General features: G+C 43.3%; 1 protein-coding gene across 7 annotated transcripts in view; it reads right to left on the reverse strand.

Annotated features, from left to right (window-relative positions):
• The window catches only part of LOC139048802 (uncharacterized), an 83907-nt gene that overhangs the window by 7378 nt on the left and 54317 nt on the right, over positions 1-22212 (reverse strand). For 6 of the 7 annotated variants that reach the window (XM_070523507.1, XM_070523503.1, XM_070523502.1 and 3 more), the window contains one exon: positions 2770-2961. The exons of the other annotated variant lie outside the window; for it this stretch is intronic. In XM_070523507.1, the coding sequence (XP_070379608.1) occupies positions 2770-2961 (192 nt within the window). The remainder of the gene's footprint in view (positions 1-2769; positions 2962-22212) is intronic. 7 annotated transcript variants of the gene reach the window in all.

The raw sequence follows: 22212 nt of genomic DNA on the forward strand, positions 1-22212 counted from the left end.
CGGCAACACAGATCACACCTTCGCTGACCCAAGAGAAACAAATATAAGCGTAGCATGCATAAGCCACCGGATGACCAGAATTAAGAAAGCTTTCACGGAAGAAGAAACCACAAGGCTAGTACAGGCATTTGTCATCAGTCGAGTAACCTATGGTCTCCCGTTCCGCAAATTCTCAAAAAAAGAAATAATGCAGTTAAATGCCTTAATACGCACAGCATACAAAGTAGCATTGGAACTACCACGCAATACAAGCACTGAAAAATTCCAAGACCAGGGAATACACTACACGCTTGAACAACACGGAACGTCAGTGATACTCACGCAGCGAGCAAGGCTAAACTCAATAAAACAAGGCAAAGTCCTACTATAAAGGCTAGGCTATCCCCTAAGACCGCAACATTCCGGAGTGCAGACACTTCTTCTACCCAAGGAGGTCAGAGAACAAACACATTATAGCATCTCTCATTCCCAAAAACGTAGGTGCAAAATATCATACGGACATACGTGCGGCCAGGACTAGAGCCTCACAAAATAATTTCGGACGCAACTGGGACACGTACTATACAGACGTGTGTAGAATAGCACCAAACAAATACACTATAACAGCTACAAATCATAACAACCCGATCACAACTACCTTACAAACTGAATCGGTTAGCACGGCAGAATCGCCACCCATAGCCTTGTCCATCCGAGATGCCGAAGACAAAACGCAGGGTGCACTAGTCATATCCGACTCGCAGTCAGCATGCCGTCAATACATCGCGGGAACTGTATCGAAAATTACAGCGAAGATTCTTGGAACATACATCCAATAATATCAAGAGATCACCTGGTGTCCTGCACACCCGGGGCTAGAGAGTAACGAGAGGGCAGACGTTATAGCTTGCGGAATTAATATCTGAGCGCAGATCGATACTTGCTAAGAACCTCAGATCAGCACGCGCGACATGCTGGAGGCACAAAGAAGGGCAGAAATTCAGGCCTGCTACACCCCATACTTGAACTAAGGCTGGCTAGGGACTCGCGCATACTGCAAACGCGCACCCGAATCTATTATTCTTCAATAAAATAGATCCGGCGGAATACACTTCCAAGTTGCTCTTCCGGACCAAGCCCAGCGAGCCGCACAGGCAAGTGGAGGCCTGGGCGATGGGATGCATCCATTCGTGCCCTATTACCCCAAAGTAAAATATTGTTTCTACTACTACTATGATGTCCACCCAATGCAGCAATATTAGGGAGGGTTGTTGGCAAGAACGCTCTCTCTGAGTATCATTCTCACCTACACATGTTTTACAACGCCGGGACATGTGCGCTGACATTTAAAAAAAATTACACCCTCTTTCAAGATTTCTCTTAAGGGTGAATGGCGAAAGTGTACACTTACTCTTCTTATCATTCGCCTCCTTCTAATTGCCTCTTCTGTTTTTCTTCATATTGGTCATTTCATAGTCATTACTGGTCATTCCGAGTCATTTCAGTGATTATTAGTCGTTACTGCTCAATAGTAAGCATTTTTAGTCATTTGTGATCAATTGTGGTCATTACAAGCCGTCGTTCGACATATCGGTCATTTCGTAGTCAGTTGTATTCATTGCAAGTGATTATTAGTTAGTACTGATTATTACTAAGAATGTTCAGTCATTTGTTTTTACTTGTAAGTTAAATGTTTACGTTAGACTTATTGGTCATTTCACAGTCATTACTAGTCATTACAAGTCATTAACCTCTAGCGATGTCTATTATAGCGTTATCATTCACTAACTGTCACTAATAATCATTTTTCATTCTTTACTTTGTCTTTATAGGGCGTGATGACGATTCGGCGTACACTCCAGCGGTCAGTTCTGCTGACACAAACTTCACCATGAGCGTGGAAAGGCTTTCGCCTAAAAATCTTGACCTCTACACCTTTGCCTATATTTTTTACACACCATCTTCATAGAAAACGCAGAAAAGCCTTTTTTATGCTTTCTGTGTTAGAGTTATCTTCTCTTTGACGCATTTCTCTCGAACGAATCCACAATCCGGATATTCGCGTTCGTAAATATCTCCCAAAGAGTACAAATTCATCCTATATGTAAAGAGTTTGCTCTTGCGATTGCACGTAAATTTTTCTTTTATTTTTCGTTCCCTTAACCGTAGATAGGCCAAATGACATTATACTATCTAATTTGTCATAACAATGCAGACACTCGAAAAACTTGATTGTAATGTTTTGTGGGGCTATAAACGAACGCCTCTTTTCCTCTGTCTTCCGAGCCCCCTTTCTGCTGAAGTAGCACGATGTTGCGGTATCAAAGGCCGCCCTTGGCAGCCACATTTCAGGGGAGGGGCGGGGTGGGGGCAAAATGCAAGTACGCCCGTGTCTTCGTGCATTGGAAGCACGTTAAAGGTTGCCTGGTGGTAAAAATTAGACCGCAGACCCCACTAAGGCGTGCCTTAGGACCAAATCGTGGTTTTAACCCGTACTACCCAAGTATTCAATTCAATTACCGGCCCCTGTAGTTGTCAACATTTGGTCTTGGGAACATGGACTAGAATTATAATCTTTGTAAAAGCCTCTCCGAGAGCCTCTTCTATTCCCGATTTCATAGGTTTGATGTCTTTTCTCACTGCTATATACAAACTCTACGTGAAATTTGCACGGCAGCTCAACAGTGACTATTTTCTATGTTTATTGGTCAGTCAACACCTAAATTGCGTTAACAAGTCTTCTAAATGTAGTGTAAGGTACATCACCTAGCTTTATATTATGGCGCTCACCAGTTGGGGAATCCCGTATCCTTCGAAGCGCTTGCACGGTTTGAACACAGAGTACTCGCCCCAACCAGCATAGTCTTCATCATCCAGTTTGGGTGTGTACCAGCGACCTTTCAAGGTGAGCGAAATAGCGAAGAGTTGACTATTGAAGATTTCTTTTTTCCGCATGCATTTCACCAAATCCACCGCGTCATTCTGCAGAAAAAAATAATATTAAATGTTCACCTATTTTCAACGTAATATTGCAGTAATTATCTGTTACAAATAACACTTACTGCAATCACGACTTACCCGCCATCGTAACCTAATGGCATAATTACATAGCACCACCAAAAGCATCACAAAAATGTCTCGTGGAGCTCAAAGGAAAAGCGTTGAATCAGGTAGAATCGTCTACACATTGCCGATGGGAAGGCAGCGTGCAGAAATATTCTCTTTAGAATGAAGTTACCCATTTCTCTTAGTTTTGAAGAGAAAGCTGGGCAGTCTTCTATTGGAGTGTGTCTCGACAGGCCACCTAGTAACCAAGTCTGATGTAACGATCAGTTGTACGTAAGTCGTCTATTCAGGTAATGTAGTAAAATGACGAAATTGACGTGTCGAAGCCCGTACGGGTACCTTATGTGAATGGAGTTAGGGAACGAAAATCTTCAACTCATCTATGCGCATTGACTTGTTCACATACCCAAGCGTAAATAAACTTTTCCAGCCGCGTCCATCTTCCATTTCTCCTTTTGTTAACACGGTGTCTGCACTAGAACCGAAACATCAATGTAGTCGTTTTGCTGCTCGTTGACATGATATAAAATTGCTATACAGTTAGCATGCCTGTAGCACGAGTAAATATTATGCCCATAGGGGAAGCTTTATATTTCAGGGAGCCAAAGATACCTACGTATTATTTGGCCGTTTCAATGAGCTGTTTAGCCTAATAAGACAAGGAAAGGAAACACGTTAGGTTGATGGACACCTACGTTATACATTGCAACTTGACTGCAGCTTAGTCGCAGACACCATTAGGCTGTTTACATAATTTGCGGGAAAGCTATAACTATAGCAGTTGATTGAACAACTGAACCGTTCATTGAGATAGCAAGTGGGCACCACGTGATTCAATTACATAGAGCCTTACGGCTTTAAGCTTGATAAATGTTTCATATTTGGCTGCAGCTGAATGCAAAAACAAGTTATTTAAGAAGTACATCTGGGCAAGATAAACTAGAAGTTTACCCTGAAGCTAATGTAATCCATCAGCGCATTTTTTTTGCATCTACGCCAGGGAAAGGGTTAAGTACACCAACCAATGGACTAGGCCGTCCACAGTGATGAAGGCAATTTGTGCTAGGGCAGTTCGCCTTAACGAGTGTTGCAAATTACTTTTGTCACAAGTACGTTATGAACCACCTCCCAAATTTCGACGATGGCTCTCAATAATGGTGCGTGGAGGTGCGATCGACAGTAGCTCGCGCAAGCACGCGAAGTGCTCTCCAGTGCCCCTCTCGTCGGTGACTCTGTCTACTTCAGGAGGAAGCACGCCGTGTAGTAAGTATGAAACGGTTTCAGCTCCCGTTGTCGGCGACCTTCGAATGACCTTGATAGAAAAGCCAGAGCAGTTATAAAGGCGCCTAGACGAGAACATCAGGGCATCGTTGCGAGAGCAAAACGAGATCATCCAAGCAACCAGGCATTACTTAAGAAAAAGTGGTCTCTCGCTCCCAACAGCTTGTACAGGACCACATTACATTCGATAGTTACAGCGCAAAGAAAACGCAAAAAGTATTCCTCCCGCATTCTTCGTAATGTATCTTCGCAATATCGTCATCATGAGCCTACTTTTTATCCACTGCAGCAAAAAGGCCTCTCCCTGCGATCTTCAATTACCCCTGTCCTACGCCAAAGAATTTCAGCAAGCTCCTGCGAATTTCTTAATTTCATCAGTCCACATAGTATTCTGCCGTCCTCGACTGCGCTTCCTTCCTCTTGGCACCCCTTCTGTAACCCGAATGGTCCACCGGTTATCCAACCTACGAATTGCATTACCTGCCCTGCTACATTCCTTTCTCTTAATGTCAATTAGAATATCAGCTGTACTTGTTTTCTCCCTGATACACATCGCTCTCTTCCTGTCTCTATGCGTTGCATCTAACATTAGTCATCCCTCCACCGTTTGCGGTGTCCTTAACGTGTTTTTGAGCTTCTGTTTCTGTTTCCAAGATTCTTCCCCAAGAGTCAGCGCCGGTAGAATTCACTGATCGTGCACCTGTCCTTTTAATGATAATGGTGAGCTTCCAGTCAGGATCTGACAATGCGAATGTGCTCCAACCAATTTTTATTCTTCTGCTAATTAGCTTCTCATTATCAGGGCCTCCTGTAAGTAATTGACCTTGGTAAACGAACTCCTTCAGGGACCCCAGAGGCTGACTGGTGATCCTGAGCTTTGGAACTCTTGCCCGGCTATTCATTACCATTGTCTTCTGCATGTTAATCTTCAGCCCCATTCTTAGACTCTCTGCGTTAAGGTGCCCAATCATTTGTTTTAACTCGTCCCCAGTGTTTCTGAACAGGACAATGTCATCTGCAAACTGAACTCCTTGATTATGAAATGCCTCTAAGACTGCTGGCATCTATACTGAGTCAAGTTCCTATTCGCACTCTATGAACGCCACATAGAGAGGCTGTGTGTACTGAGATGATTTCTGGATTACCTTATTGATGGCATGGATGCGATCCATTGTAGCGTATCCCTTCCTGAAACCTGACGTTTCACTTGTTTGACGAATGTCCAATGTTGTCCTGATTCCATTTCACGCGGAGGTGTATGGAAAAATAGCCGCTAGTGTTGTGTGGTCCTACCCTTACATACATCAAAACTTAAAGGTGTCTTGGAGTGACGATCGATAGGAAACTCACATGGTCGCCTGAAGTGAAAAAACTAAGTGTGAAGACTTCCTCGGCGTCGCAAGTATTCCGACTTTTAGCTGGATCACAGTGGGGCAGCAACTCTCGATCAATGGTGCTCCTCCATACGGCATACGTCGACGGAACATATGATATTACCTCGCAGCCCCGCAAAAAATGTCTCCCAGAAGCAAGAGAAAACTTGAGCCAGCACGTAACAACTGCCTGCGCGTATTTCTTGGCCTTCCGAAGACGTTGTCCCGCTCAGGAATTGTAGCAGAAGCTGGATGCCTGCCCCTTGAAATGCTATCCTCGCAGGAGAAACTTCGGATTCACCTTCGCAAAGTCATTCATACGAAGACTCACTTTTTAAAAGATATTTCTAGAACCCGTGCTACATCCCGCATTGGAAAGGCCGTTGGAAGCATATCTATTTCGATTCCTGCTCAGGCGTCACAAATTATGCCATGAAACAGTTCACCGTGGACGATGTACCCATTGGAAATCCTACGATATATCCCTGAAATCAGTGCGATAAAGAAAATACCTCAAGCAGCGACACACCAGATAGCTTTGGAATATATGCATTAAGAATACGCAGCCGACACCCACATTTTCACCGATGGCTCTCCAACTCCGCATCGATGATCGTGCGGACTCTGTGGCCTCTACAGGGCAACGATTCTCCTTTCGTCTTTAGCGACCAGCATCATCTACTTGCCTGAGCTATATGGCATTATGAATGCCCTTGCGCATGTAGCCGCCAAAGACACGGGTGATTTTCATGCATTCAAAAGCAGCCCTACAAACTAGTGGAACAGGCACAAGTGTTGCAAGAATCAATCTGCAGCATTTTACATTTCTTATCTGCACCAAGGGGCTAAGATTTCTGGGCATTGCGTCCAGTTCCAGTGAATACCTGGTCATGCCGGCATTTCGAGAAAAGAAAAAGGATGAAGCTACCCCAAAATGTGCTGCAGTACCGCAATTTCAAAAGGAAATATTTTACAAAAGCCGACGCTTCAAACATGGCAAGGAAATATGCCTATCAAGAAAAAGAACGTATCGAGAATCTGCCGCTTCACGAAGACAACTTCCTGCGTTACACAGACCACGAAAAGAGACCGAAAATTCCGCCACTACTTCCTCGACACTTAGAGACATTGTACCATCGTCTTCCACTGAACATGGCATACACGAAGAATTATCTGTACCGCAGAGGGCTTACCATTACCTCCTACTGTGATAACTGCGGCAACTTAGAGACAATGGAGCACATATTACTAGAATACCCCGCGTAGCGCGACGAGAGAAGGTTTTTTTTTTTAGCAACAAATGAGCATGATTTGCCACGAACCGTTGACATTACCGAGCATCTTAGGTCCAATGCCCGGCCCTTCAAAACAGCGGCGGTTTATGAATTTATTGTTCAAATACCTGTCAGAAGTTTTTCTAGTAGGAAAGCTTTAAAGATTGCACATTTCATACACAAAAGCCTAAATTTGCCCACCATTTAATCTGTAATTATGAGTCTCAGGTCCACTTGCACATATCATATTTATTTTTACTCTCTTTTTCTTCCACTCTCCTCTAGAATCTTTTAATCCCATTCCCCATCCCTATGCAGAGTAGCATGCCAGCGATTGTATACGCCCTGGCAAAATTCTGGGATTTTCTAATAGTCCCTCTGATTCCATTGGAGCTTATCTTTGTGAATATTTTCTATAATAGTGAAAATTAGCTAATGGGCACATAATTTTTCCATTCTTTAACGTCTTCCTTTGTGTGGATTAGTACAATGTTTGCATATTGCAGTTATGTGGGACCCATGAAGTCAATAGACCGTTAGGTGTAAAGGGCCGCTTGTTTTTGAAGCAATATGTCTCCTCCATCTTTGATTAAACGGAAAGGTAGTTCATCATCACCGACCGCTTTGACCCGCTTCATGTCTAGAAAGGCCCTCTAACTTTGTCGCTAGTTCCAGAAAGAGCCTATCTAAACTGTTCATTACTACTTTGAATAGAGGTATCATGGCTGCTCATAGTTGGCTGATCTGAAGCTATGGAAAAGAAGTAGCTGGAAAGTATTTGAGTGTAATGACTAATGAATGTGTGCCAATCCTATACTTCTAGGAAAGCACAAAAAAGCGGTTATCGTGAATGAAAGCTTCTGTTTCTAGTTTTCCTAAAGTCACTTTCCAGTGAGGTGCTGAAAGCCAGTACTCATACCTAGCATTCGTGCTTGATAATGCTTGCTTTTACTTACGGTATATGAAATTAAACATTATGTGGCAACCTGATAACGATTATGAAATGTGAACGAGAGAAAGGACTAATATTTACGTAACACAAACATTGTGTTTAGAGATGGCTTGGCAGATGTGTAACTCAAGAAACCACACACGTTCGCTCAGTAAATCTGTCACTTTAGCAGAAGTATGACATAGAAGGTTACTTTCTAGCGAGAAGATTGCTGCTCATGGCGCGTTCTGTGACATTGTCCAGATAAATGCATATATGCATCCCGCATACACGATAATTTAGTCGCAGAGCCAACTGTCGAACTAACAAGATTCTGTGGAATCACAGGCTTAAATCGTTTTTTGCTTGATGACTCACGAACTACGTGCAATGGAAGAATGAGATCTTCTGTATTCATGTAGATACCTGTATGCAGGAGCTAGGCATGGCACAATATATAATACTCCTAGTTTCATGTCGAAACATTGCAACGCCTTATGTTCAGTAGTATTTCAAGTTGTCTTTTAAATAAAAAGTCATCTGTGCACCCTAGAAAATATTGTATTTGGAACAAATGATATGAAGAAGTGGCATAGACTACTTCAGATGAGTAAACAACTACATTTTCCATTTAACATACTGCGAACATAACATAACATTTAACATACTGCGAAGATTCACATACTGGAAAAAATTAACATATTTTGCTTTGTAGCTCAATGTTCAGAGTTGTATTCCTAAGATCTTGTAAAATTACTAGTCACTGCTATTCGGAAGGAATAAAGAGCCGGAATAATTCGGCCATATTACAGACATTTGTACTTTTAAGCAAGACGATCTTTAATAGGACACTCATTGGGGAAGGCAAACAAGACACAATATTAAACATTCACAATGCAACGTCATGGAAACGGATTGTGTTAATTCTAGTGCAGATGCAGGTAACTCTCAAATATAATCAAGAAACAAACAAAACTGCGTGTAACCGGCTGCGTCTTCTCACGGGAATGCATTGCAGTAGTTGGCTGGAAACACATCGAACACCACCGCATTCTTGTGGTGCACAACACATGGGACACATTCACACTGCAGAGATTCGTGGGCCCCATGATAAACACATTAGGTACACACAACCGGAGCGCCATCCGCGCGCATTCAACACTCCGACACGAAAGCGATTGCGGACGGCAAGGGTATAACCTGCGCCACACGAGCAATAAAACCTCGTAGATTTGATGCTTTCCGACTTAAGCGCTTAAAAAGTGCACGGAAATATCGCGCACTGCACGCGCCAGCTGTAGCAAGTCCTTTAAAACAAAGTGGTGGCGCCGGTATCACAGGTAGGAGCGCAAAACTTCCCGAAGGGGCTTAAAAACAAACATTCCCTCTAAATCGAAGTCAAACCATTGAAATCACGGGCACATGGCTCGACAACGGCTTCCTGAAATAACATAACCGGATCTCGAAGGCCATGCTTTTGCTGGCTGCATTTGGGAGGAGTTGTTCAAAATCAGATATACCTCATAGAATTTCTTTCTGCTCTAAGCTATAAAGGGCAATACAGAACGTTTGATAGCCCATTTTGTACGACAACAACATGTGTAGTTATGAGCAACATGACAAAAAGGAAAGTGTACTGTTTAATATTTTAGGCGTCACGGAGGCCACAACAACCGCACACGTCTACGCATGCCCCATGCGACCTGTTGGCGTCGTCACCCACTACCCAATTTGAATGGACACGCTCCCAGGATTCATTCGTCGATCCTGTTCTCTATTTTTGTTAAGTGCCTGCTGGTTGTGCGCGCTGCTACGACGCGTTTGTGTAATCGCGTGGTTTTGTGTTTGTTATAATGAAATGTGACTTAATAATAAATTGTGGGCTTTTACGTGCCAAAACCACTTTCTGATTATGAGGCACGGCGTAGTGGAGGACTTCGGAAATTTCTACCACCTGGCGTTCTTTAACGTGCACGTAAACATAAGTACACGGGTGTTTTCGCATTTCTCCCCCATGGAAATGCGGCCGCCGTGGGCGGGATTCGATCCCGCGACCTCGTCCTCAGCAGCCCAACACCATAGCCACTGAGCAACTACGGCAGGTCGAAATGTGACTCAGTTCTCGCCCACAAAAGTGGCAGAAGATAGCTTGTTTCTCTCTGTAAACTCGCTGTATGCGTGGCGCGCCAATCAAATGTGGACCAACAATGTTCGTGCCGTGGACCTTTGTGTCCGGTTGTAGTGGAAAGTTGGGTGGGTGGACGTCTCAAAGAAATGCGTGTTATCAGCGTGCCTCAGCTCCTCCATTACGCAACGGCATATGTGCATGAAATAACATCGCCGCAACGGCAGCTTCGAGGGCGCTTTTCGAGCACGTCGTAACATTGAAAAAGGTAAGTAATTGTAAACATATGCGTGTTGTGCGTACTTTCCGTGTGTGCATGAGTGCTTTGCGAACGTAGTGAATAAAACTTCGACGTAAATACTGAAATGTGCGCTTGCATAGCGCTGATTGTCAGAATTTAGTTACACAAATTTACTGACTTAGTGCGAAAGTGAAAATATTTATAGCGTTTTCTTCCGGTGGTAAAGATTACGTTCAGAAGTAATCGTGTTCGTAATGTGCGCCTGTGAGCGGACACTCCCGCTTTTCCGGTGAGGTTGCATAACAGAGACGCATTTGCTTTTTCTCTGATTATTTGTGCAATGATGTTTCTTCGCTTATGAATGCCTAGACGTTATAAATGATCTCTGCTTACAAATTTTCTGTATACGGGCAGATATCGCTGAAAAAATGTGAGCATTCATAGATCGCTACTAGTACAGCTCACTTTTTAAGACAAGATGTGTTCACATAGGTTCACGTACCTAATATTGACAGCGGAAAGTTGATTAAGCTCTCATGAAAAAAAGAATTATTACGTAAGCAAACATTTCTTTGTGATCTACATTTGCTGTGTTATGTGAAAATTCTATGCGATGAAGGCTTCCTATTGTCATTACCTTCATCAGCGACTTCAACCTTGTGCTCATTTACGACCTTGAACTAATGTAAACAATGTCTTCATAACTATGTTAAGTGCTCCTTGCATGTGTTTATAATGTGACAGCTTCATGTCACATTATATGACAGCCTCATGCCACTGCCATAAGTTTTAAAACACAGCTTCTTTTGTAGTGGCGACGCCGTCACGCACAACGGTGTCCACATAACGGAAGAGCCCCCAGAAATTCAGCAGCATGGTGCATAACCTGGATGGTCGGCTCATTGTGAATAGTACAGGTTCCAAAAAGGTGGATATAGCAATAACTCACGGATAAGCTTATTGGCATATCCCTAACACAACTTACTAAGTGGGCTAAATATACATGCAACTTTATTCAACTTCCTCCTTATCTTTGTTCTTAGACGTTATGCCCAAAATAGCGTGTTCTTCACAGAAGTATATCTAACTTGTCATGATGCTTAATATATTTTCCTGCATCAAATGCTTGAGTGCGAGTTACTTTTATTTTTGCTTTGTGCCCTATATATATAATATCACTTCTTGAAGGTTTGTTTGCATAGGAGCTTTTTTCTATGCTACAGCTTGTATTGGAGAATTTTTTCTGCTTGTACTAAATGCTCAAGTACGAATACAAATTTCATGGGGTCGAATATGTCACAGGTCTAAGCGTACAGCATGCTTACCGTCGTTTAATAAGAATGACACAATTATGACACAACTGCTACGGGCAAATACATATTTGGTGAGTGTGAATTCCTTGAAATTTTACACGAAGGTCCGTGTTCACTGTGCTGCAGTTATAACAGTAGTGAGGTATTTTCTAGTAGGCTCAAATTATATCTTTTTCTTTGCAAGGTATCCTTATTCGTGTAAGTACGCATTGTAGCAGTTGCAAGTCTGTCCAGTTAAAATATTTTTCGCTTCAAGTCAATACAGTTACCTGGCAGATCTATCATTAAGGAAGCACACAATTTCTTCCATAGTGTTTAATTGTGTCCTTGCTCTTGCTAAGGCGTTTGCTGGTTATTGCAGTGTTGCTCATCAAATAAATTTCATTTCAACAGCACCTCCTAAAACACACTGTTTGGCACGGGCACTAATTGTACACCTTTCAAAAATTACTTCTAATGTGTGGGGTCTCTTTCAATATGGTCTGTTTCATCCTATGCATTTGTTGTGCACTGTGAGCAGTCTTCTATTCATTCTGCTTTGCACTGTTCAGGTCAGAATTGGTTCAATCAGCAAGTCCCAATTTTGAATGCTAACAGTGAGGCATCGGTGACTGGGCCGATAAATTGAATGTAGTATATGCGATCCTAAGCGTATTTTGACAAAAATACTTGTGTCTAGAAGAAGCATCATATGCACTTCAACTCTTATGGTTTGAAGTTGGGTTGCAAATATGTATTGCAATTTTCCACTGTTTTAGCTATACGAGACAGCCTATGTTGTGTCTGCTGAAGCCAGATCCATGGTTAGTTTGCCTTCTTGTTTTTGTTGTGGTACACTTACACTTCTGTGGTGCTTAAGCACTGTCGCCGTGCGAGAGCTGGAGTATTGTGGCAATGTCTAAGTTTGCTTGCATCTATACAGTAAACGAAGACACACCTATCACCGTATTTGTGCGGCTCCTGAACACTGGCCATATCCTCCAGGTGAAACTTGTAACGTCCCTTTGAGTGTGCCGGTAAGTTCATATATCTTTTCCGGACAAAATTTATGCAGGGAAGGGAGGGACACCATAGAAGACCACTGCAAACAACTGAATCTTCTGATGGAGCAACTAAAAATTTCAATAGCACAAGACGTGTGAATATATAGTGCAGCAGTTTTTGAGGTGTGGAAGTGCAATTTCTATTACAAAGGCACTGGCTAATATAAACTTCCTCTCACAATAATATAATATGACACTAATATAGTAAACTTCCTCTGACAAACTCTGGACAAATTTGCTGATACCTGTAAGCAAGCAAAGCTCGCTTGCCTGCTCACCTTTTTAGGTTCACTAGTGGACTCCTATATATATACTGCCTACATTATGTTTTTGCAGGAAATATGTGTTCAAAATTGGCCACTAGTGAATTCAAGAAGGCATCCAGGAAAGGGATCCGTGCTTAGTTAAAGATGCCAACAAATTTGACTTCTGTGCGTCAGAGGTAGTGTAGTCTATTCCTTTGATAATCTTCATATTTGGTCAAATGTACATGCGGCAGATAGGCTGGTTCCTCAACATGCACCCAGGAGAGCAGCATTATTCACTCAAGGGGTAAGTATACTTTTGTCACTTGATGATGCACTGACACGAGTGATGCTGCACCCAAGATTTGTATTATTCATCTGGTCTTTTCACTTGCGGCAACCGACTGACCATCAAAATCAGTGAGAAATACCACATTATGATTCCATGACAAATAGGAATACTCTCGGGATGACATGGAATAGAAATATTTATTCTGTTTTATTACGCAAACATGGTTACGCATTTTGTACTATTGTATCGCAAATTGTGCTCTCTTTTTGAGAGAACTCTTCAGCAGAAGTGCACATGCATTGTAAATATTTTCTTTATTCCTTCCAGCAAATAAATGCGGAATTGATAGCTTTTGTGTCCTCTGGTCTCCTTTCTGTCCGTTATCTCGCACTCAAAAGTTAAACATGCAAAGGCACCAACTTTCTCATTACTTGTCAGTCAGTGCTGATAAACTCGAAATATGTCTTTGAGCTAGAACATTTTGCCATTTACGTCGCTTACAGTAAGTATATAGTACTACGCTTCTGCCTTCTCATCAAGCATGCTAAAATGTATTTACTTTTCTATTGACGGTTTATGTAATGATAGCCTCATAGCACAAGCCAAGAGGTGTAGAGATACAAGCTGTATTTCGGCTTTCACCGATTGCATAGACGGTGATCAGAGGCGGGCACTAGGAGAGGTTTTCTGGTTGGCTAACACAACCTTTACTTATTTCTGCCCTTCACGAAGCTGAAATACTCTACTTGGGCTCAAAGAAACTTGTATTGCTTGTATTCACTTTGCAAAGTCTTTCACAAAAACGTAAGGCATATAATTTTCGTGTGGCACCTTCACTTTTGCAGCTGGCGTATCTGCTGTTCTAGGTTACACTTGTCGCTAAGTTAGGCAGACTTCGTTTTATTACTGGTACTAATTCACATAAAACTGTTAATTGGGTAACCTTGTTACATGGTAACAAGTTTTTATTGATGTCATGAAGAATGTGTAGTGAGGCGTACAATTACTTGTATATTTCAGGCTGTACTGTGTCTCTGAGAAGCATCACAGGATGCAACTGTTTGTTTACTGGCCGTGCCTTCCACAGAACTTCCAAGTTCCATTGCCACACAGCAATGGGAGGCAGCGCTGTCCAGCTCCGACTCGACGGACCAGCTCAACCCGGTCAACTGAGTGAAAAGGGCAGCTAAGGCCGCTGGACTGAGGGGATCATCCACCGCAGAGCCGATGAAGCATTTTACACTCGTGTGTTTTTTTTTATGAAGCTAATTCTCTCTCTATGCGCATCAAGCTGAGAAAGCATTTAGTTAGAAATAAAAAGCTACGCAGCTCATATGTAGCATTTTGACTTGACAAATTTCATGTTGCTAGGGCAAGAGTGCGTGCAAGGAAATTTGGCGCACTGAACTTACTTGATGCTCATATTTTCAAAGCGAAATCTATTTTCTTTTTGTGTACCAAGTAAATCTTTGCACTGCTCTTTAGCCTATGATATTGCAGCAACTTGTAATCTACAAAATAAATGTAAAATAATTGTTAACCTCGTAAGTGTACGTTCTGCAGCATGAAACTAATGATGTATAGACATTTGATGCAAGCTAAAATTTTTCAAACACATCATAAGGTACCAGCATAGTCCCAGGTAGACCACACCAGGATACAGAAAGCACCAGGCAAGCACACCAAACACGCCGAAAACCTCGAAATTACCAGGCCAGGTACACCAAGCACACCAGTCCGGGCTCACCATACACGCCAGGACGGGTACACTAGATACATAAGACCAGGCTCACCGTGCACACAGAATGGGCACACCACACACACCAGACCCGTGCCTGAAAACCCACTCTAGTGTAAACGATAAAGAGCACCCGAACCAGTCTAGTGCATTTTTCGACTGGGTAGTTATCTGCTTGGCGGAGAGTGGGGCTCGACGAAGCAAAGGCATAATTTTGGGAGCCTGGTTTTTAAATAGGCGAAGGCAGCTATTTTTCCTATTGTTATGTCCACTTGGCGGTAGGCCCTTAAGAGTAGCACATTATTGGTGGCGTTCGGAGTTAACGGTATATCACAGACGAGAATGTCAAGAATCACCCGCCGTGGTTGTTCCGTGGCTATGGTGTTGGGCTGCTGAGCACGAGGTCGCGGGATCGAATCCCGGCTACGGCGGCAGCATTTCGATGGGGGCGAAATGCAAAAACAGCCGCACACTTAGAATCAGGTGCACGTTAAAGAAAGCCTGGTGGTCGAAATTTCCGGAGTCTCCCACTACGGCATGCCTCATAATCAGAAAGTCGTTTTGGCACGTAAAACCCCACAATTAAAGGACAAGAATCACTGTCCCAAGATCGCGGTTACAAAAGTATAAAAGTGCCGCGAGAATTAAGGACAAAGGCTAGTGCCGTTATTCTGCCGCTTCGCCATTATCCCCTACTCAACAAAGCAGATTTAAAAACGCAGGTTTTCAACAAACAGCACCATAAAGAACACAAAGGCAAATGCCCCACGAAACACATATAAGATGTTTCTGCCAACTTGTCAAGAGGTGACGCACAGGAAAAGAAGTAAATACACAATACTTTAGCAAAAGAACGATAAAAAATAAAAACATTAAATCCCCAGACTACTAGGAAACGTCCTAATATCAACAGTAACGAGTTTGATTGTGGTGCAACACGTGCGCGAGCATATTGAAGTTCTGCGAATAGAGTTGTTGTAAGATAATGAAACGAGCCGCAAAGAATATAACAAAACAACTGTCAGGATTAAGGGCACCTATGGAGATAAAGACACCACTGACAGTGAGCATCACTCTAAAGACATTCAGAAGCGGTGGAACTCTGACCGTATAGAAAGAGCTATATTCGCACTAGTTATTGCCGGTGACACATATGATATATATATATATATATGTGTGTGTGTGTGTGTGTGTGTGTGTGTGTGTGTGTGCTCCAATGGTTTTGAGAACACGCGCGAAGACTGATATTGCAAATGTCCACCTGTAAGCGACATCACAAGCACATCGGACTGGAGCAGCGTCGTGCAAATATTTGTTCCTGCAATGACTGCTGTGGCACTTTGCAACGGATCCTTTCTTACCTTCCACATACCCTAAAAGTGCGTACGCTTTTTGGAAGAAGTCTATGCTTTCCAGCACTGTTCCATTGTGGGGCACCGACACAGGAGCTCTCGCCCTTTTCTACATTCCGTGTAGAAGAGGAGCGAACGTGTTCCTCAGCCAGATGTCCGTCGTGTCATAGTGTAGTTTTCGCCTCTTGTCAAAGCCGCAGTGGGCTGTGCGAATATTTATTCACCTCATTGTGTTTTCCCGAGTGTTGTTTGTTCTTGTCAGGACTGTAGTTGTTGTCTTTATTACAGGAACGTGACACTTATAGAGATGAAAGCCTATTTAGCGCCAGCAAACAAGGACGGAAGGGAGACGACAACACAATGCGATTCAACACAACACACAACACAACACAATGTGATGCGACAACACAATTTACCAACACGCCCAACAAATGGCAATGTTACAATCTATAGAGATGGTTCGAGTATGAGTTACAATCTCCTGTCCTATTCTACAACATGTCACAGATAATGTGAATAACATCTTCAAATATTATCACATTATGTTCCGAGAACTGCAGTGTGAAAATTATTTGGTGGCTGTGGGCATGCGCCTCTGTCGGCGGGAACGCTTACAGGTGGTTATGTCCGATTTTATACTCTAGACGCTTTAAAGTTCAGAGCTCATGGCAACTGAAGAAATATGGCTACAGCTTCCTAGCTCTAGATAGTGCTCCAGGTATTTCTTTCAATTACGACTATCCAAATCACAGAATAGACTTAACAGTATTCTAGAGGACCTCTTGGAGCCTCTATGACATCTTTTAAAGATGCAGCCTCATGAAGCCAATCTTCGTGACGAAACACAGCTGTGGTGGCTGATGGCTTGCCCTGGTGGCTTGCCAAAGTTCGTGTTTCCTGCGGTAACGAGCACAACGTAGGCCGCCAAACCATTTACCACGTTCGTGCGTCAGTGCATGCCCAAATTGTTCTTGCTTGCTGATGCGTCACATGACTTTGCCACTGGCGCGCTGGTGCTTGCATCTCTTTCGCTCCAGCGCAAGCGAGGATGTTCTACAGCTGGCTCTAATGTCTGCTAACTCTCACTCGCGTGCGTCTCGTATCTGTACCCGCGAATATTACCGTTCCTTCACAGGTTCCTCCTATTCTGCTCCTTTTTTATCACCCAAGCCAGAAATATATATCCACTCCACCCGAAATACTTACCTAGCGACAATATAAGTCTCAACTTGCCCATTGTCACCTACCTACTATATAAATGCAAGGAGATGCTCTCAGACGGAAACACAGCTCGTAGCCGTTGCGCACGACAGAAGCATGCGATGAATAAAACATTCGCCACTTGTTTTTGTGATAAGAAATAGGAATTGGGCAAGTAAAGACGGTTACAATAATTTTTTTTGCCATTAGTGCTGAGGACGAGTTAGGGTATATACGTGTTTGGGGTCTCCTATGTGCTCGTGGCAGGCACAGCTGGTGCAATTCATTTTGACGATAGGCCAAGTTCCCCATTTGACGACTAGGAAGCCTCAAATTTTGTTCATCTAGGTTGTTCCTGTGGATGGCAAAAAAAGAACTAAGGAGAAATAAGCTTGACTTCTTGCTTGACTACATGCTAAGAGGAGTGTGGAATAAGTCGCGTGGTATTTTTCGCTGTAGCAGCCATGTTTTCGGGGCAAAATGGTTGTTTTGTTCTAGTCGTGTGTGCTCGTGCATGTGGGGCTCCGTACGTTATATACGGTGACAAAGGCGTTGTGTGTATAGGCTTGTGTTAGCCTCTGTGATTTGTTTAGCTATATTATCTAGACCCTGCTCTCAATGGCTATGTTCTGGGGAGGCGAGACTAGCAGAAGCATTACGCGTAAGACAGTGCACGCATGCGACGCCTTACACGAGGTCCCATGCCGCGGACGAGCGACGATCCGGGAGTAAGCTTGCCGAATTCAGTAGATTCACGCTAACGAATCATCGCAGACTTAAATTACTGCACTTCAGTTCATAATATATACACAAAAGACATTGCAGGCCGGTCACAGCTGTGCAGTGTTTGTTTTAGACAACGATGGGGACGGATTGAAAAAAAAGCGGCAGCTGTGGCTACAAGGAGGCCCTCTAGTGTTGCAGATAAATGAAGCCATCTCGTGCACCAATACATTCGTCATGACAAAGGAGCGAATTCCCGTGCTGTTTTCTTAAAGTGTACCCAAACGCAATGATGGGTTTGAGCCCATCGTGATGATGAGCAATGATGAGGGGTGAACCATTCTTACCGTAGACATATGTGTGCCCGAGGGGCGCAGGGTATTGCATGTTAGCGGATGCGGCAAGAGTGAATAAAGCTCCACAGAATAATGTATGCCTGCGCGCACATGAAACATCTGGTGGTTGCGCGCATCCGTCATACAGTACGGCTTCATATTTTTCAAACCTCCTTCGCTCGTACAGGCGGAGCAACTGCAGCCAATGTCTGCGAAGCTAACCCCGCCTATGGAAACCTCAAGCCCGCCATTATCACCACCTTGGGCTATACGTAGAAGCTTGGATACTATATTTTCATAATGCCTGGTTCAAGCATGCGTCTTGCAAGGCAAAGATTCAGACTAAGGAAAAGGCATGCTTGAGCTTCTATCGGTGGTATTTAAAGCGTTCTCGTAGCACAAGTTGACAATACCAATTTCTGGCGTTTAACGTCCCGAAGTAGAACTTTGTAGAATAGCAAGAACACACGAGGCTCCGAACTGGTGCGTTTAAAGGGCCCCTAACGCGGCCTGGTCATTTTGAGCTGACAAGCGCCGTGCATACAATGGGCGCTAACGATCGCGCCTGAAGTCTTTCACTGCAACCCTCCACGGGAAGAGCTGAAATTTCAAACTGAACGCCCTGTGGCCTTCTCCACGCAGGCGCTGCGCTCCAAGCCACAGGGTTGAGGTATGCGTGCTAGTGCGCCTACGTACATGTGTGCTTGCTGTCACATTGCTCTTAGTTACCCGCGACATAGTTAGTTATTCAAGGCGACCTTTGGTATAAGTGCAATATGTCGTTTACAGAGTAATTTAGGCTTATAGCAACAATAAACACTCAAACTGAATGTCTGCGTGTAAATGTTGTAATTCGCACGGCAAGGAAAGAGATGGCCTCTACTTTGCTTGTTCCTACGTATCGCTTGTACGCACCTCGCATGTACGCGTTATGGTTGTACGTACGATATTATTTCGCTGCAATAAATACCATATAAAAAAAGGTGTTTGTGGTGTAGTGATTAGAATGACCGTCGGAAACGTAGTGGTCATAGGCTCAAATCATGTTTTGTAGTGCGCGTGTTTTCTGCGAAATAACACGTTGTGCTGTTGTAAAAGTACTTGAGTACTCGGCTGTGGCGATTGTGCTCCGTAAACGAAATTTCAGAGAGTCTTGTAGCCCGCAATGAATGAGTCCCCGCACCTCCTCCAGTATATTTCCGTGACGTTGGGGCAATAGACAGAATGTAATTACAGTGCATACACAAGCAGAGGCAATGGGATTAAGCTGGCCGAGTAGTCACAACACGCAGCAGCCAGCGTCTCGCGATCTTCTTCCTCTCTCTGCTTTTATCCTTCCGCAAAGATATATATATATATATATATATATATATATATATATATATATATATATATATATATATATATATATATATGTATATATATATATATGGAAGTATATATATATACTTCCATCAATATTGGTGGAGGTGCGGAGATGCATTCATTGAGCGCGACAAGGCTTTCTGAAATTTCGTTTACGCAGCGCAATCGCCAAAGCCTCCCATTTGAAATACAGTAGGAAATTTATTGCAGTCTGCCGTATTTTGGGACATTGTTTCCGTCGTTCTGTTGTCCCACGTTCTCTTGTGTGCAGTGTGACGTCGTGTAGTCGGAAGTTCTGTAGTTCTTGATCAATATTTAATAAAAAATTCACAGATAGCTCTTTAGGGCTATGTAAATTTGTTAGTACAAAAAAGAAATATAAAAGAAAATGAAAAAAAAACTTCCCTGCCGCGGATTCGAACTTGGCACATGAGCATTCGAAACCCAGAACCAAAGCACCACGCCGTACATATCTCTAAGCGTACATTTTGGCTATGTCAACAGCAAGATTCTCTGTCTGCGTTCTTGTTTACATTTGCGATTTATGAGCCAAGATACGCTATGACTCTCCGGCGTCAACTGCCGCTTCTCTAGAAGAGCAATAGCGTTGTTACCATCGACAGGTACATCGCGGAATGCTAGAACATCGATTTTGCTGTACAATATTCATAATAAACAATAAATTCAGAATTAGGCAATGGCGAGTAGGGACACTGTTAAATTGTTAATGCTAATTTCGGCAGTTATCTGTCGCTCTTTACACTTTTGAGAGCGCATATAATTCGTGTTTACAGTGCAAAATAGCTGCATAAACATTCGTGAATTAGTCTTCATTCTGACAGCATACTGGCTTCTCACGGCGGCACTGTACCAGAATAATGAGATTCGAGCGAGACAGCTTTTCACACAACTTTCTAGAACTACCCAAAACTTCTTTTTCGCTTGGCAAAAGCTTATGTCATATTTCTGGCAAAATAACTAATATGTCAGTGTAATGGCACATGTAAGTCCACAAGCCTTTGTACCCCATCTTACCAAAAAAAAAAAAGAAAATGGATACGCAGCCATTCCCAGTGATGGCATGATTTGACCAGCGGCCGATATTGAGGAGGCCGGTAGGGCGTTGCTGGTGCCGCGTCTTCATGGCACAATTATAACAATTGGCCACGTTGACTTTAACACCGGTGTCGGTGCTATCAGCATTGCCGGCTTCAGAGAAGCACGATTGAATATCATGCAAGAGAAAATTACAGTGTGCACCACCAACGCGAAACTGACATACAATTTTAAAGCGTCGCAACGGAAAGCGCATGTGTCGTGGCGTCAGAACTTATGTCACTGCGACATAAAATTGCCACACATCTAACGCCACGAGAGAATATGCGTAGACCCGACAGGGAGTTCCTGCTGCGACGTCAGAATCGCTATTGCGATAGAAAGTTGTTGCGACTTCATAAACCATTTTTGTCGCGACAGAACACATGGACCGCTTGCGTTTAACAGGCATACCTGTATCCGCACCGGAACATGACAATTAAACGTATGGTGCGTAGTATGTACCTTTTGAACGCAGCTATTCGAAATGACAAGTAAAGCCTCAGCGTCCAAGAGGTTACAGCATCAGTAATGTTGCGTACAAACCTCAGGAGGAACTTGTAATTTATATTTTGTCACTTGCAACAAGCGTGTGTAATGCGGTCCTGTTCAACGAGCTGGGGGGGGGGGGGGGGACCACATTTCCACCAGTTTTGAGTGGTAGCCCGAATGTTGTCGTTTGTTTTCGCAACGTTGATCGGTTGTTCTAAGGCTTGTCTGAGTGCTCAGATAACGGATCTGGCTTTTGGCTCAAGGTCACTTGACGGGCATAGACAAGGCGAGCTAAAAGCATTTCATTCTTCTAAAAAGAAAAGCACAGCCGGTAACACTTATTTCGTCCGCCTAGTAAGTATCACTTGTAACATTCGTGCCAAATACGCAGGGCTCACTAATCCTGATGGTCATGGTCTAAACGTGGGCTTTTTGAACATCTGTACCACATAATTATGCCTCATTTAAACGGCAGGGTGCTTCGTAAGCGTTGTTTTTTGAGCTTTTGTACCAGAGCAGAGTTTCCTGATAAGCACACGAGCTTGATATTTGCCGGGCAAATAAACTAGGATTCCTTCATACCGTTACTCGCCTAATAACCGTCATAATGTTGAGCTTTTCTCCTGGATACACACAGAAGTGTTATCAGGAAGATTTTACTGAGACTGTACCACGCTTTCTTCAAAAGAAACCGAACAGTAAATTAGTTTTATGAAAATATCGAACGGCCGCACGAGCTTGAGCATGCA

This window comes from Dermacentor albipictus, chromosome 8 (genome assembly GCF_038994185.2).
Source record: "Dermacentor albipictus isolate Rhodes 1998 colony chromosome 8, USDA_Dalb.pri_finalv2, whole genome shotgun sequence".
NCBI classification, from domain to species: domain Eukaryota; kingdom Metazoa; phylum Arthropoda; class Arachnida; order Ixodida; family Ixodidae; genus Dermacentor; species Dermacentor albipictus.